The 14,322-nt window shown below is 46.2% G+C and overlaps 1 protein-coding gene across 1 annotated transcript in view; it reads right to left on the reverse strand.

Moving 5' to 3' along the window:
• Positions 1–3,696: 3,696 nt before the first annotated feature.
• Positions 3,697–14,322, reverse strand: part of LOC129836675 (rhomboid-related protein 3-like) — a 50,623-nt gene continuing 39,997 nt past the window's right edge. Inside the window, exons 7-9 of the mRNA XM_055902913.1 lie at positions 5,542–5,642; positions 4,556–4,616; positions 3,697–4,020 (exon numbers count right to left, since the gene is read on the reverse strand). Coding sequence (XP_055758888.1) covers positions 3,749–4,020; positions 4,556–4,616; positions 5,542–5,642 — 434 coding nt within the window. The 3' untranslated portion in view covers positions 3,697–3,748. The remainder of the gene's footprint in view (positions 4,021–4,555; positions 4,617–5,541; positions 5,643–14,322) is intronic.

Consider the following 14,322-nt stretch of genomic DNA (forward strand, 5'->3'; position numbering starts at 1 on the left):
ACAGTCAGGAACACAGAGGGTTTGAAAATCACATATATCTTCGTTTCAACTTCCATTTCCATTTGCACATAACAAAATAATGTAAGTCAGTGTAACCCGGATGATACTGTCCTCTCCTCCAATACTGTCCACTCCTCCAATACTGTCCACTCCTCCAATACTGTCCACTCCTCCAATACTGTCCACTCCTCCAATACTGTCCACTCCTCCAATACTGTCCACTCCTCCAATACTGTCCACTCCTCCAATACTGTCCACTCCTCCAATACTGTCCACTCCTCCAATACTGTCCACTCCTCCAGTACTGTCCACTCCTCCAGTACTGTCCACTCCTCCAGTACTGTCCACTCCTCCAATACTGTCCACTCCTCCAATACTGTCCACTCCTCCAATACTGTCCACTCCTCCAATACTGTCCACTCCTCCAATACTGTCCACTCCTCCAATACTGTCCTCTCCTCCAATACTGTCCACTCCTCCAATACTGTCCACTCCTCCAATACTGTCCACTCCTCCAATACTGTCCACTCCTCCAATACTGTCCACTCCTCCAATACTGTCCACTCCTCCAATACTGTCCACTCCTCCAATACTGTCCACTCCTCCAATACTGTCCACTCCTCCAATACTGTCCACTCCTCCAGTACTGTCCACTCCTCCAGTACTGTCCACTCCTCCAATACTGTCCACTCCTCCAATACTGTCCACTCCTCCAATACTGTCCACTCCTCCAATAGTGTCCACTCCTCCAATACTGTCCACTCCTCCAATACTGTCCACTCCTCCAATACTGTCCACTCCTCCAATACTGTCCACTCCTCCAATACTGTCCACTCCTCCAATACTGTCCACTCCTCCAATACTGTCCACTCCTCCAATACTGTCCACTCCTCCAGTACTGTCCACTCCTCCAGTACTGTCCACTCCTCCAGTACTGTCCACTCCTCCAATACTGTCCACTCCTCCAATACTGTCCACTCCTCCAATACTGTCCTCTCCTCCAATACTGTCCACTCCTCCAATACTGTCCACTCCTCCAGTACTGTCCACTCCTCCAATACTGTCCACTCCTCCAATACTGTCCACTCCTCCAATACTGTCCACTCCTCCAATACTGTCCACTCCTCCAATACTGTCCACTCCTCCAATACTGTCCACTCCTCCAGTACTGTCCACTCCTCCAGTACTGTCCACTCCTCCAGTACTGTCCACTCCTCCAGTACTGTCCACTCCTCCAATACTGTCCACTCCTCCAATACTGTCCACTCCTCCAATACTGTCCACTCCTCCAATACTGTCCACTCCTCCAATACTGTCCACTCCTCCAATACTGTCCACTCCTCCAATACTGTCCACTCCTCCAGTACTGTCCACTCCTCCAATACTGTCCACTCCTCCAATACTGTCCACTCCTCCAATACTGTCCACTCCTCCAATACTGTCCACTCCTCCAATACTGTCCACTCCTCCAATACTGTCCACTCCTCCAATACTGTCCACTCCTCCAATACTGTCCACTCCTCCAATACTGTCCACTCCTCCAATACTGTCCACTCCTCCAGTACTGTCCACTCCTCCAATACTGTCCACTCCTCCAATACTGTCCACTCCTCCAATACTGTCCTCTCCTCCAATACTGTCCACTCCTCCAATACTGTCCACTCCTCCAGTACTGTCCACTCCTCCAATACTGTCCACTCCTCCAATACTGTCCACTCCTCCAATACTGTCCACTCCTCCAATACTGTCCACTCCTCCAATACTGTCCACTCCTCCAATACTGTCCACTCCTCCAGTACTGTCCACTCCTCCAATACTGTCCACTCCTCCAATACTGTCCACTCCTCCAATACTGTCCACTCCTCCAATACTGTCCACTCCTCCAGTACTGTCCACTCCTCCAATACTGTCCACTCCTCCAATACTGTCCACTCCTCCAATACTGTCCACTCCTCCAATACTGTCCACTCCTCCAATACTGTCCACTCCTCCAATACTGTCCACTCCTCCAATACTGTCCACTCCTCCAATACTGTCCACTCCTCCAGTACTGTCCACTCCTCCAATACTGTCCACTCCTCCAGTACTGTCCACTCCTCCAGTACTGTCCACTCCTCCAATACTGTCCACTCCTCCAGTACTGTCCACTCCTCCAGTACTGTCCACTCCTCCAATACTGTCCACTCCTCCAATACTGTCCACTCCTCCAATACTGTCCACTCCTCCAATACTGTCCACTCCTCCAATACTGTCCACTCCTCCAATACTGTCCACTCCTCCAATACTGTCCACTCCTCCAATACTGTCCACTCCTCCAATACTGTCCACTCCTCCAATACTGTCCACTCCTCCAATACTGTCCACTCCTCCAATACTGTCCACTCCTCCAGTACTGTCCACTCCTCCAATACTGTCCACTCCTCCAATACTGTCCACTCCTCCAATACTGTCCACTCCTCCAATACTGTCCACTCCTCCAATACTGTCCACTCCTCCAATACTGTCCACTCCTCCAATACTGTCCACTCCTCCAATACTGTCCACTCCTCCAGTACTGTCCACTCCTCCAGTACTGTCCACTCCTCCAGTACTGTCCACTCCTCCAGTACTGTCCACTCCTCCAGTACTGTCCACTCCTCCAGTACTGTCCACTCCTCCAATACTGTCCACTCCTCCAATACTGTCCACTCCTCCAATACTGTCCACTCCTCCAATACTGTCCACTCCTCCAGTACTGTCCACTCCTCCAGTACTGTCCACTCCTCCAATACTGTCCACTCCTCCAGTACTGTCCACTCCTCCAATACTGTCCACTCCTCCAGTACTGTCCACTCCTCCAATACTGTCCACTCCTCCAATACTGTCCACTCCTCCAATACTGTCCACTCCTCCAATACTGTCCACTCCTCCAGTACTGTCCACTCCTCCAGTACTGTCCACTCCTCCAATACTGTCCACTCCTCCAATACTGTCCACTCCTCCAGTACTGTCCACTCCTCCAATACTGTCCACTCCTCCAATACTGTGCATGCCATACTGTATAGGTGAGAACTCTCTCTCTCTCACACAAACACACGCGCACACACACTGCTTTGAGGTGACCAGAGTGCTTGACACAGTTAAGACTTAGAGCAAGACACACCAAAGGCAACAACAAAAACGTAAGCCAATTCACCCTGCAAATATCTAGCTTGAGTACCCATCTCATTCTGCTTTAGCCATTTGTCCTGCCAGACATATTGTGAAAGGCAACAATGTACATGTAGCATCGTTGAATGTATAAACAGTCTGGTAACCAGACAAAAATCAGGAAGTTGGAACAAACCCATGTCACATCAGATACTCAGTACAGTGTAACATGTCAACAGTGGAACATTTCATAGCTTCATTTCAGATAACAGTACTATAGTATGACAGATTGAAGACATGTGTATCATCACAATCTCCAACCCTATGAAATTGTCCTTTATTGAAGCTAGCTGTCATATTAACCTCTTTCTTACAGTTATAGGCACCATTGGGTTTAAGAGGAGATGCCGCCATACTCTGTTCCATACAGTACTCTGCAGCTCATGTAGCCACCTCTGGAGCTCACAGCGTGGGGGGGAGCCGGACGTCCAGCAGGCTGTAGGGGGGGGGTGCAGCTCATGTAGCCACCTCTGGAGCTCACAGCGTGGGGGGGAGCCGGACGTCCAGCAGGCTGTAGGGGGGGGGGGGGGGGTGCAGCTCATGTAGCCACCTCTGGAGCTCACAGCGTGGGGGGGAGCCGGACGTCCAGCAGGCTGTAGGCGAAGACGTTCCAGAAGACAGCACAGAGGACAAAGAGTAAGTAGACAGAGAAAAAAATCCAGAATAGAGACTGCTCTTGGAGACGCTGCTCGTAGTTCTGGAGGACTACAACCCCCAGGGTGAGCCCCACCATCACACCCCCCAGGTGGGCCACAAAGCTGGGGTTGGGGCAGGGCGGGAAGGCCGGCGGGTAGAACCGCAGCCACACGGCACGGCCAAACTCCACACTCACTGACGGGGGTGGAGAGAGAAGTGTTACCATAATGCTGGTAATAGTCCTGTTTCCATAGTGAACAAGTGATATTGTTATTTAAAAAAAAATAATTATTGTAAATACTGCTATGTTTATCTCTTACAAATCATGGTAGCTTGCCAAATTGTAAGTGTATGCTTATACTAAAGTGAAAAATAAGAAGTTGGTTATGTACTATAAAGGTTAAGACCACAACAAACCCGTCCTTGTTGCTCACATTAATCTTGCGAGTGGGTATGTTCTTTCTAAGCTTCTATTGCTAGCCACAGGGCCCTTCCTGTCTCCAAACCTACATCCACCACGGTACTAACTAGGTCAAGAGCAAGGTTGTTGTAACAGTACGCAAGACCGGAGTTCCCTCTAGCGACTTTGTTTTTTAATGATCCAAATGAACTGCGTGTTGGTTTTGGTTACCTGCAGGCTGTGGCTAGTCACACAGTGGTGTAGGGACTGACTGGGGTATCTCAGATAGGATGTTAATATAGAGAAACTTCAGAGTTTAGAAAAACTTACTGCAGACCAGAGCCATGGCCATCCGAAACAGCTTAAACTGACATTTCATACCCGACCAGTTCTGGGGAGAGAGGAGCAGAGTGAGTTGATGAGAAAAGGAGTGAGAGAGAGTGCAAGATAAAGGGTTTATGATTCAGGCCAGGAGTTTTCCCATGTTAGATAACATGGACCTGGGTTTGTCCCCGACCATGTTACCTGACCAGGAAAAACTCCTGGCCCTATTAATAATGATACTACAATCCATGACACTAAGCATCTTTCATTTCCTACATAAGATAGTAATGTAACAGACACTTACTATATCCAAAGCGACTTACAGAACTGTCAACATTCAGAGTGACACATAGATTACAACAATAACATATCTTTCCCCTTCCATGATAGCTTTCAGAGCCAATAAAGACATCATGTGATGACCCTTGACCTTCTCCCTTTTCTTGCTGTTGTAGGAAATCAAATTTGTCTGAGAGGAGGAAGCACCACCGATGATTGTAAAGGGCCCACTGGTGTAAATATTCGATGACAGGGATCGTCCAATTATATAGACAGCAGTATGGCCTTATGGCCCCTGCTTCTAAGGTTATAACCTTGTAGGGTAGTATGCATGGATTGAACCAATCAGAGCACAGCTAAGGTCAAAGGTGAATTTACATGCAGCCTCAGAATGGGAGAAAATCAAGTTATATGACAATTATCTAATTACACTCTTTAACACTACGCAGTGCACAGACACTCACGTGCAACACACACACACACACACACACTTTCAACACTAGATAGTCGACACACCCTTCCACTCTTTGTAAATGGGAAAGCTGAAAGGCAGGAATGTATGGAATCCATAGACTGACAGAGCACCTGCTGGGCCCCAAAATGCCCTGCTTTGATGCCACATGATGTATGTCTGAGCATGATAGTCATCTCACGACAAAAGGGCTGCTCTGACACAGGCGCGCCCGCGCACACACACACACACACATCCTTACCATGACGACGTTGGCCAGGTGTGCTGAGACCAGGGCGTAGACTCCTCCTGACGACCCCACCACCGGAGCAGTCATATCAGTGACAGAGACGGCAAGGGAGCCTGCCGGGGTCAGAGGTCAGAGGTTAGAATCAATCAAATAATCAATCACCTTCATATTCACTGTCACGTTCCTGACCTATTGTTCCTTTTTCTTTTATTTATTTAGTTGGTCAGGGCGTGAGTTGGGGTGTGTTGTCTTTGTGTGTTTTTTGTATTGTCTAGGGTGTTGTATGGTTTAGGGGGTTAAGTAGAGTAGATGGTTTAGTGTTCAGTGTAGGTGTCTAGGAAAGTCTTTGGTTGCCTGAATTGGTTCTCAATTAGAGACAGCTGGTTATTGTTGTCTCTGATTGGGAGCCATATTTAAGGCAGCCATAGGCTTTAGCTGTTGTGGGTAATTGTCTATGTCAGTGTGTAGTGGTCAGTGTCAGCACCATTTCTGTTTATATAGCTTCACGGTCGTCAGTTTGTTGCTTTGTTTTGTTCGTTGCTCTTCTCAAATAAAAGAAGAACGTATTTCTCACACGCTGCGTTTTGGTCCTCTCTACAAAGTCAAGACGATCGTGACATTCACTGTATCAATAGGGCAATTCATATTGAATATGTCAATTCATATCCATCGTTATTATGTATCTCAGAGCAGCTTCGAATAATGATAATTGATTCAATGAGCAGCTTCAAATAAATAACATTCACAGGTAGAAATAGTAGATACTGTATATGAACGCAGTCACTCCTGATGTTTTTTGTCGCTGTATTGAAGCAAAAACAGAGGCTTACATTGGTCAATGAGTAACCATTGATAATTTTAAGAATAATACGTATCAACACGGTCTGTTAGTAGACTCTTGGTGTTACACTTGTCATGACGTTGGCCTGGGGGTAGGTTTATGACAGTCATAAATACCTCTTCCCCCCCCTTTTCCTCTCTCTACCCTACTGATGTGACATTAGAAAACCCCTTGGTTAACATAGAGATTCTGGGAACATCAGAAGGTGGGGGGAAATTAACTATATTCTGGTAATCCGACCAATTGAACATATGCGGTGGTACTTAATGAATATGATGTCAGTTCGGTTGTCATCTGAGACATTCTCATCAATGATAGAATGACAAACTCTACAGTGGAAAGTCTACACATCAGAGTTATCGGATTCACATGGAATTGTTGTTCAATTTAAATATTTGAATATGAAATTATTTGCGATGGGATGAAATGTGATTTTAGCTTCTAAAATGTGAGAATTGGGTTTTCATGAGTGAATTAGGCCCAACTCAGTGGCCCGCCCACGTGAAGAGACATAGGTTGTAAATTATGAAACACACCCCTTTTCTCCCTCCACTATATAAGCCCTTGACGAAAATATAACCTCCTGTTCCGAGGATGTGAGGACGACGGTCCATACGTTAAAAGGACTAACCTGTCAACTACAGAACTAAACCAACATCAGCGTGAGCTTTGGTTGCGAATGGTATGAACTTTGAACTCTTCTTCACTACAGAAGTGATACCTCCTAGATGTTGAGCTAGCAACAGCAGCTGCAAGCGTAAATTAGGAAAGAACAGAGTATCCCGTCTACCACACAACGACGTTACTACAACGTATCCAATTTATCAGCAGAGACATTCTTCAAAGGACAAAGGTTGGGCAACACGGCCTTCCATCTACCACCAACCTACCGAAGCGCATCTCAGAGTAAATATTTGTTGCATTTTCCTTTTCCAAATGGGCGGTAATTTAGAATGCATAAGATACTGTATTTATGAAAGCACAGCTTCTCCCTTTGTTCCTCAGTCTTTCCGCTCTTTCACTCAAACCCAGCCCCTTTTATTTTGCGTAACCAGCTGTCATATCTGTTCCGCCCGCTAGGGACTTTTTCCTTTATGACGTAATTTGTAATCAAGGTATAATTCATTCTGTGTATATGTAATTCAGTGTGACTAGTTAGGTATTTAGTAAATAAATAATTAAACCCAATTTTGTATTGCTGATTCAACTTGTTAGCCAGGGTTCGTGAAGATAACCAAGAATTTACAACTTTCAGATGAGACTGAAATAAGGTGATGATTAATATTGACTGTTATTGATGTAAAATATTACTAGGTCTTTAAGAGTTTATTCAGAAGATAACAGCTCTATAAATATTCTTTCGTGGTGCCCCGACTCTCTAGTTAATTACATTTACATGATTATCTCAATCAGGTAATATTAATTACGGAGAAAGGATTTTATAGAATAGCATGTCATATCACTTAATCCGGCATAGCCAAAGACACGACACACTGAATAGGGCTTACCACTGGTACCATCGTGGCACCAATTCACCCCATTCACAGAAGAGTCAATCAGGCATTGATAGGAGTGAATATGGGGCAAGTGAAAGATTGAATACCCAGTGAAAATTGGTGTAATACAACCAGAGCAACAGACACAACCAGAGCAACAGGCACAACCAGAGCAACAGACACAACCAGAGCAACAGACACAACCAGAGCAACAGACACAACCAGAGCAACAGACACAACCAGAGCAACAGACACAACCAGAGCAACAGACACAACCAGAGCAACATACACAACCGGAGCAATAGAGAACTGCTTGCTGAGGGGGAGTATTGAATTACACATAGAGAGAGAGTCCCTAGTGTTCCCTAGGAAGGTGTGTGGACAAAGGAGTTCTGACACACTCTATATGCAGGCATGTGTGCGCAGACACACACACAAACACAAGTGTACACGCACGCACGCTCGCCCACCGACCCACACACACTATACCCCAGGGGTGTATTCTCCCCACTCCTTAGCTCTGCGTCCATTGGCTGGCTTGCTTGAATTATGGATGATAACTACATGAGACGCACCTGCCTACGCAGCACTGGGGAACATGTGGGGTGGTGAATGATCTCCAGTGTGTGTGTGTGTGTGTGTGTGTGTGTGTGTGTGTGTGTGTGTGTGTGTGTGTGTGTGTGTGTGTGTGTGTGTGTGTGTGTGTGTGTGTGTGTGTGTGTGTGTGTGTGTGTGTGTGTGTGGCTGCTGTCATGAAGAGTCCGCTCTATGGGAGCTTCACAGCAGTAGCCCTATCCTGCAGTCAAATGACCTAGTGGCCTCATGGGTGGAATGTTATTCATATTTTTCATAATTAATCAACATTATTTCAAAAATCCCACCGAAAATCCGGTGTTTCTATTTCAAACAGTTTTGTTATATTTCAGTCTTCTGCGACGTATATAAAGTGTACTATTGGGATGCAAACTCAAAATGTAATACAATCAACTCTATATCTGACATGGTACAGGTGTCCTCTTTTTTAAGCCCATAACCATGTGTGTGAGGTGTATACTTTTATTTCAAAGTAGATTTGTTTAAGACTACCAAGAATCACTCTGTGTGACTCTGATTTAGCCCACTGCAGTAAAAGGTTAAATCACCATACGATAATAAGTCATCAAAATCAGGCTGCTATTTCTGGAAAAACAGCCAGGGGTGAGCCCAGCCACACACACATATGCAGTGGTGGAAAAACAGCCAGGGGTGAGCCCAGCCACACACACATATGCAGTGGTGGAAAAACAGCCAGGGGTGAGCCCAGCCACACACATATATGCAGTGGTGGAAAAACAGCCAGGGGTGAGCCCAGCCACACACACATATGCAGTGGTGGAAAAACAGCCAGGGGTGAGCCCAACCACACACACATATGCAGTGGTGGAAAAACAGCCAGGGGTGAGCCCAGCCACACACACATATGCAGTGGTGGAAAAACAGCCAGGGGTGAGCCCAGCCACACACACATATGCAGTGGTGGAAAAACAGCCAGGGGTGAGCCCAGCCACACACACATATGCAGTGGTGGAAAAACAGCCAGGGGTGAGCCCAGCCACACACACATATGCAGTGGTGGAAAAACAGCCAGGGGTGAGCCCAGCCACACACACATATGCAGTGGTGGAAAAACAGCCAGGGGTGAGCCCAGCCACACACACATATGCAGTGGTGGAAAAACAGCCAGGGGTGAGCCCAGCCACACACACATATGCAGTGGTGGAAAAACAGCCAGGGGTGAGCCCAGCCACACACACATATGCAGTGGTGGAAAAAGTACCACATTTTCATACTTGAGTAAAAGTAAAAGTCATCAAGTAAAATACTACTTGAGTAAAAGTCTAAAAGTATTTGATTTTAAATATACTTAAGTGTCAAAAGTAAATGTAATTGTTAAATATATACTTAAGTATCAGAAGTAAACGTATAAATCATTTCACATTCCTTATACTAAGCTAACTAGACGGCACAATTTTCTTGGTTTTGTAATTTATGGATAGCCAGGAACACACTCCAACACTCAGCCATCATTTACAAATGAAGCATGTGTGAGTCCGCCAGACCAGAAACAGTAGGGACGACCAGGGACGTTCTCTTGATAAGTGGGAGAATTGGACCATTTTCCTGTCCTGCTAATCATTCAAAATGTGACTGTTGGGTGTCAGATAAAATGTATGGAGTAAAAAGTACATTCTAAAAATATAAATATTAAAGTACAAATACACCCCCAAAAACAACTTAAGTAGTACTTTAAAGTATTTTTAATTAAGTACTTTACCCCACTACATATGTGAGGTCATACAAATACACATGCATGTACATATGTACACACACACACACACACCAGAAGCCCCATTCCCACATTGACAACGGTTCCTTTCTGTCAGTGATTTGAGGGAGATGAAGGACAAATCGGATCTACCTTTTTCACTGAAGACACACACACACTGAGACCAAGCAGCCACTACATCATCACTTAGAAGTTTACCGGGTACATCACATCATCAATTAAAAAGTATGAATGTACTGTTTTCTGAAATACCTGAACTATTTGTAGTAGTTAGTGCTCCTCCTGGAGTAGGCTGTTACCAGGTGTCATTTAGATCAAAGCAGAGGTGATGTGTGTGTAATTAAAATGTATTTAAGCATCAATCACTGAATGGAGATCTAAGCAGATGATTACATGTTTCCTGAGACACACACACACACACACACACACACACACACACACACACACACACACACACACACACACACAGATAGCGAGAAAGAGAGAAATACACACACACACACACACACACACACACACACACACAGATAGCGAGAAAGAGAGAAATACACACACACACACACACACACACACACACACACACACACACACACACACACACACAGAGAGACACACACACACACACCTGTTAGACAACACACACCACCCTGGTTCCTCTGCTCAAGGTGTGTGTGTGTAGACAGATAGGAAGACCATTATTACCACAATTATCTCTGTTAATATGATTGTTTTATCACTGTAACAACCCCCACACCCACTAAAGGACTTCCTTCCCTTTGTAGTCTCTCTGGAGGCCCTCTGGGTCAGTTGTTGGGTGAGAAACTGACGTGTCATCTATCTTGTTTGTTGGTTAAACTTCCAAACTAGGACACAGAGATGAATCCTGCTGCCAATGAGGGAATACTACGTTTGGCCACATTATCTACACAGCATCAGTGCTACTCATCATCAGAGACAGGTAGAGTGGATACAGGAAATCCCCCAAAGTCCCCACAAGCGTAGTAAAACAAGGGGACATTTCGCCGGCCCCCACGAGGACAAAAATATTTTAGGCTTAGGTGTTAGGTTTAGGGTATGGTATAAATTAGGGTAAGGGTTAGGAGTTAGAGTTAGGGGTTAAGGAAAATAGGATTTTGAATGGAAATCAATTTTAGGTCCCAACAAGTATAGTAAAACATGTGTTTTTGTTGTTTGTGCCTGCGTTCGATCATGAGTCTCTCTAACTGACTATTTGCATTGCCCCCCCCCCCCCCCCTCTTTTACGCTGCTGCTGCTCTCTGTTTATTATCTATGCATAGTCACTTTAATAACTTTATCTACATATTACCTCAATTACCTCGACTAATCGGTGCCTCCACACATTGACTCTTTACCGGTACCCCCTGTATATAGTCTCACTAGTGTTATTTTACAGCTGCTCTTAAATTTTTTGTTACTTTTATTTATAATTTTTTTAGGTATTTTCTTAAAACTGCATTGTTGGTTAGGGGCTTGTAAGTAAGCATTTCACTGTAAGGTCTACACCTGTTGTATTCGGGGCATGTGACAAATAACATTTGATTTGATTTGTATTACAGCCTTAAAAGCCCATATTGAGTATTGGACACCTGAGACCCTTTTGACCTCTGACCCTGAGCTTGTTGGTACAGCTAAGCACTTCTCTCCACCATAACAACATTATCCCAGACAAAACAACACAGAAGACAACCTCCCTACACACACACACACACACACACACACACACACACACACACACACACACACACACACACACACACACACACACACACACACACACACACACACACACACACACACACACACACACACACACCTCCGTCCAGTGGGTCGATATCTAATTAACCAGCAGGTTCCCGTGGGGACAGTGGCCCTCTCAGTATCACCACCGTGTGTGTGTGTGTGTGTGTGTGTGTGTGTGTGTGTGTGTGTGTGTGTGTGTGTGTGTATTTTTTTAGCTACAGACCACCACAGCTGGGGCCAAAAGGCTTCTGTGTACACAGCCATCTTCATACACAACCAGATATAAAACCTCATACATACAGTATATACAATATTTATCTCCACCAATACACACGTCGATGTAAAATAAACACACACACAAACTTTACACACACACACGGAATAGGGCTCCCTAGTGGCACAGCGGCCTAAGGCACTGCATCTCAGTGCTAGAGGTGTCACTGCAGACCCTGGTTCAATCCCGGGCTGTATCACAACCGGCCGTGATAGGGAGTTCCATAGTGCGGCGCACAATTGGCCCAGCGCTGTCCGGGTTAGGCCGTCATTGTAAATAAGAATTTGCTCGTAATTGACTTGCCTCGTTAAATAAAGATACAAAATTACACTCTCTGCTGGCAATCCCCTGCCCTTCTACAGTTTATTCCCACCCACCCACAGGGCTGTTATATCCTTGCTAAATATCAACAATTTTCATCCAAATATTTCCACTCTGAATGTTTCCTGGGCATTTAGTTTCCAGAGGGCAGCAGGCAGAAATCCCTGATAATGTTTGTTTGGCTCCAGAGGTAATTCAAGCTAAAGCTGGATTATCGCTCCACTCCTCATGTACACTGCATGATGAGCAGGCAGTGTAGAACATACCCCATGGTCACATGGTAATCTAGTGAGCACTGAGCCATACTGAGCCAAGTACTCCCCCCTGGCTGGGCCTGGGCCAGGGGGGAGAAGGGAGAGAGGAGGGAGAGGGGCAGAGGGAGAGAGGGGAGAGAGGAGCCCTGGGCGCTCAAATGACATTAGCAACTAATGTCACTAGGGAGCTAGCGATGACATTTGCCTTCAAAGCCTCTTCCTCTCTCTGATGCATAACATCCCAGGAGACTTGGTCCTCTTCCTCTCTCTGATGCATAACATCCCAGGAGGCTTGGTCCTCTTCCTCTCTCTGATGCATAACATCCCAGGAGACTTGGTCCTCTTCCTCTCTCTGATGCATAACATCCCAGGAGACTTGGTCCTCTTCCTCTCTCTGATGCATAACATCCCAGGAGGCTTGGTCCTCTTCCTCTCTCTAATGCATAACATCCCAGGAGGCTTGGTCCTCTTCCTCTCTCTGATGCATAACATCCCAGGAGGCTTGGTCCTCTTCCTCTCTCTGATGCATAACATCCCAGGAGGCTTGGTCCTCTTCCTCTCTCTGATGCATAACATCCCAGGAGGCTTGGTCCTCTTCCCCTCTCTGATGCATAACATCCCAGGAGACTTGGTCCTCTTCCTCTCTCTAATGCATAACATCCCAGGAGGCTTGGTCCTCTTCCCCTCTCTAATGCATAACATCCCAGTAGGCTTGGTCCTCTTCCCCTCTCTAATGCATAACATCCTAGGAGACTTGGTCCTCTTCCTCTCTTTGATGCATAACATCCCAGTAGGCTTGGTCCTCTTCCTCTCTCTGATGCATAACATCCCAGGAGGCTTGGTCCTCTTCCTCTCTCTGATGCATAACATCCCAGGAGGCTTGGTCCTCTTCCTCTCTCTGATGCATAACATCCCAGTAGGCTTGGTCCTCTTCCCCTCTCTGATGCATAACATCCCAGGAGGCTTGGTCCTCTTCCTCTCTCTGATGCATAACATCCCAGGAGGCTTGGTCCTCTTCCTCTCTCTGATGCATAACATCCCAGGAGGCTTGGTCCTCTTCCCCTCTCTGATGCATAACATCCCAGGAGGCTTGGTCCTCTTCCCCTCTCTGATGCATAACATCCCAGGAGGCTTGGTCCTCTTCCCCTCTCTGATGCATAACATCCCAGGAGGCTTGGTCCTCTTCCCCTCTCTCAATATTCATGGACTTCCTATGGAACATGGACAAGTCTCTCTCTCTCTCTCCCTCCCTCTCTCTCTCTCTCTCTCCCTCCCTCTCTCTCTCTCTCTCCCTCCCTCTCTCTTTCTCCCTCTCTCCCTTGCGTTCTCTCCTTTACCTCCCTCCCTCCCTCTCTCCCTCTCCCTCCCTCAATCCCTCCTTCACGCTCTCGCTCCCCCATTCTCGCTCTCTCTCTCTCTGGAGTGTGTTTTAAGATGATTCACTTCCCGCTCTCTCTGTTGTTCTGGACAGGTGGGGGAACATTGATGCTCAGCAAGAAAGCCTGTCAGAACACAAGCCC

The sequence above is a fragment of the Salvelinus fontinalis genome, chromosome 3 (assembly GCF_029448725.1).
Source record: "Salvelinus fontinalis isolate EN_2023a chromosome 3, ASM2944872v1, whole genome shotgun sequence".
In the NCBI taxonomy this organism is placed as follows: domain Eukaryota; kingdom Metazoa; phylum Chordata; class Actinopteri; order Salmoniformes; family Salmonidae; genus Salvelinus; species Salvelinus fontinalis.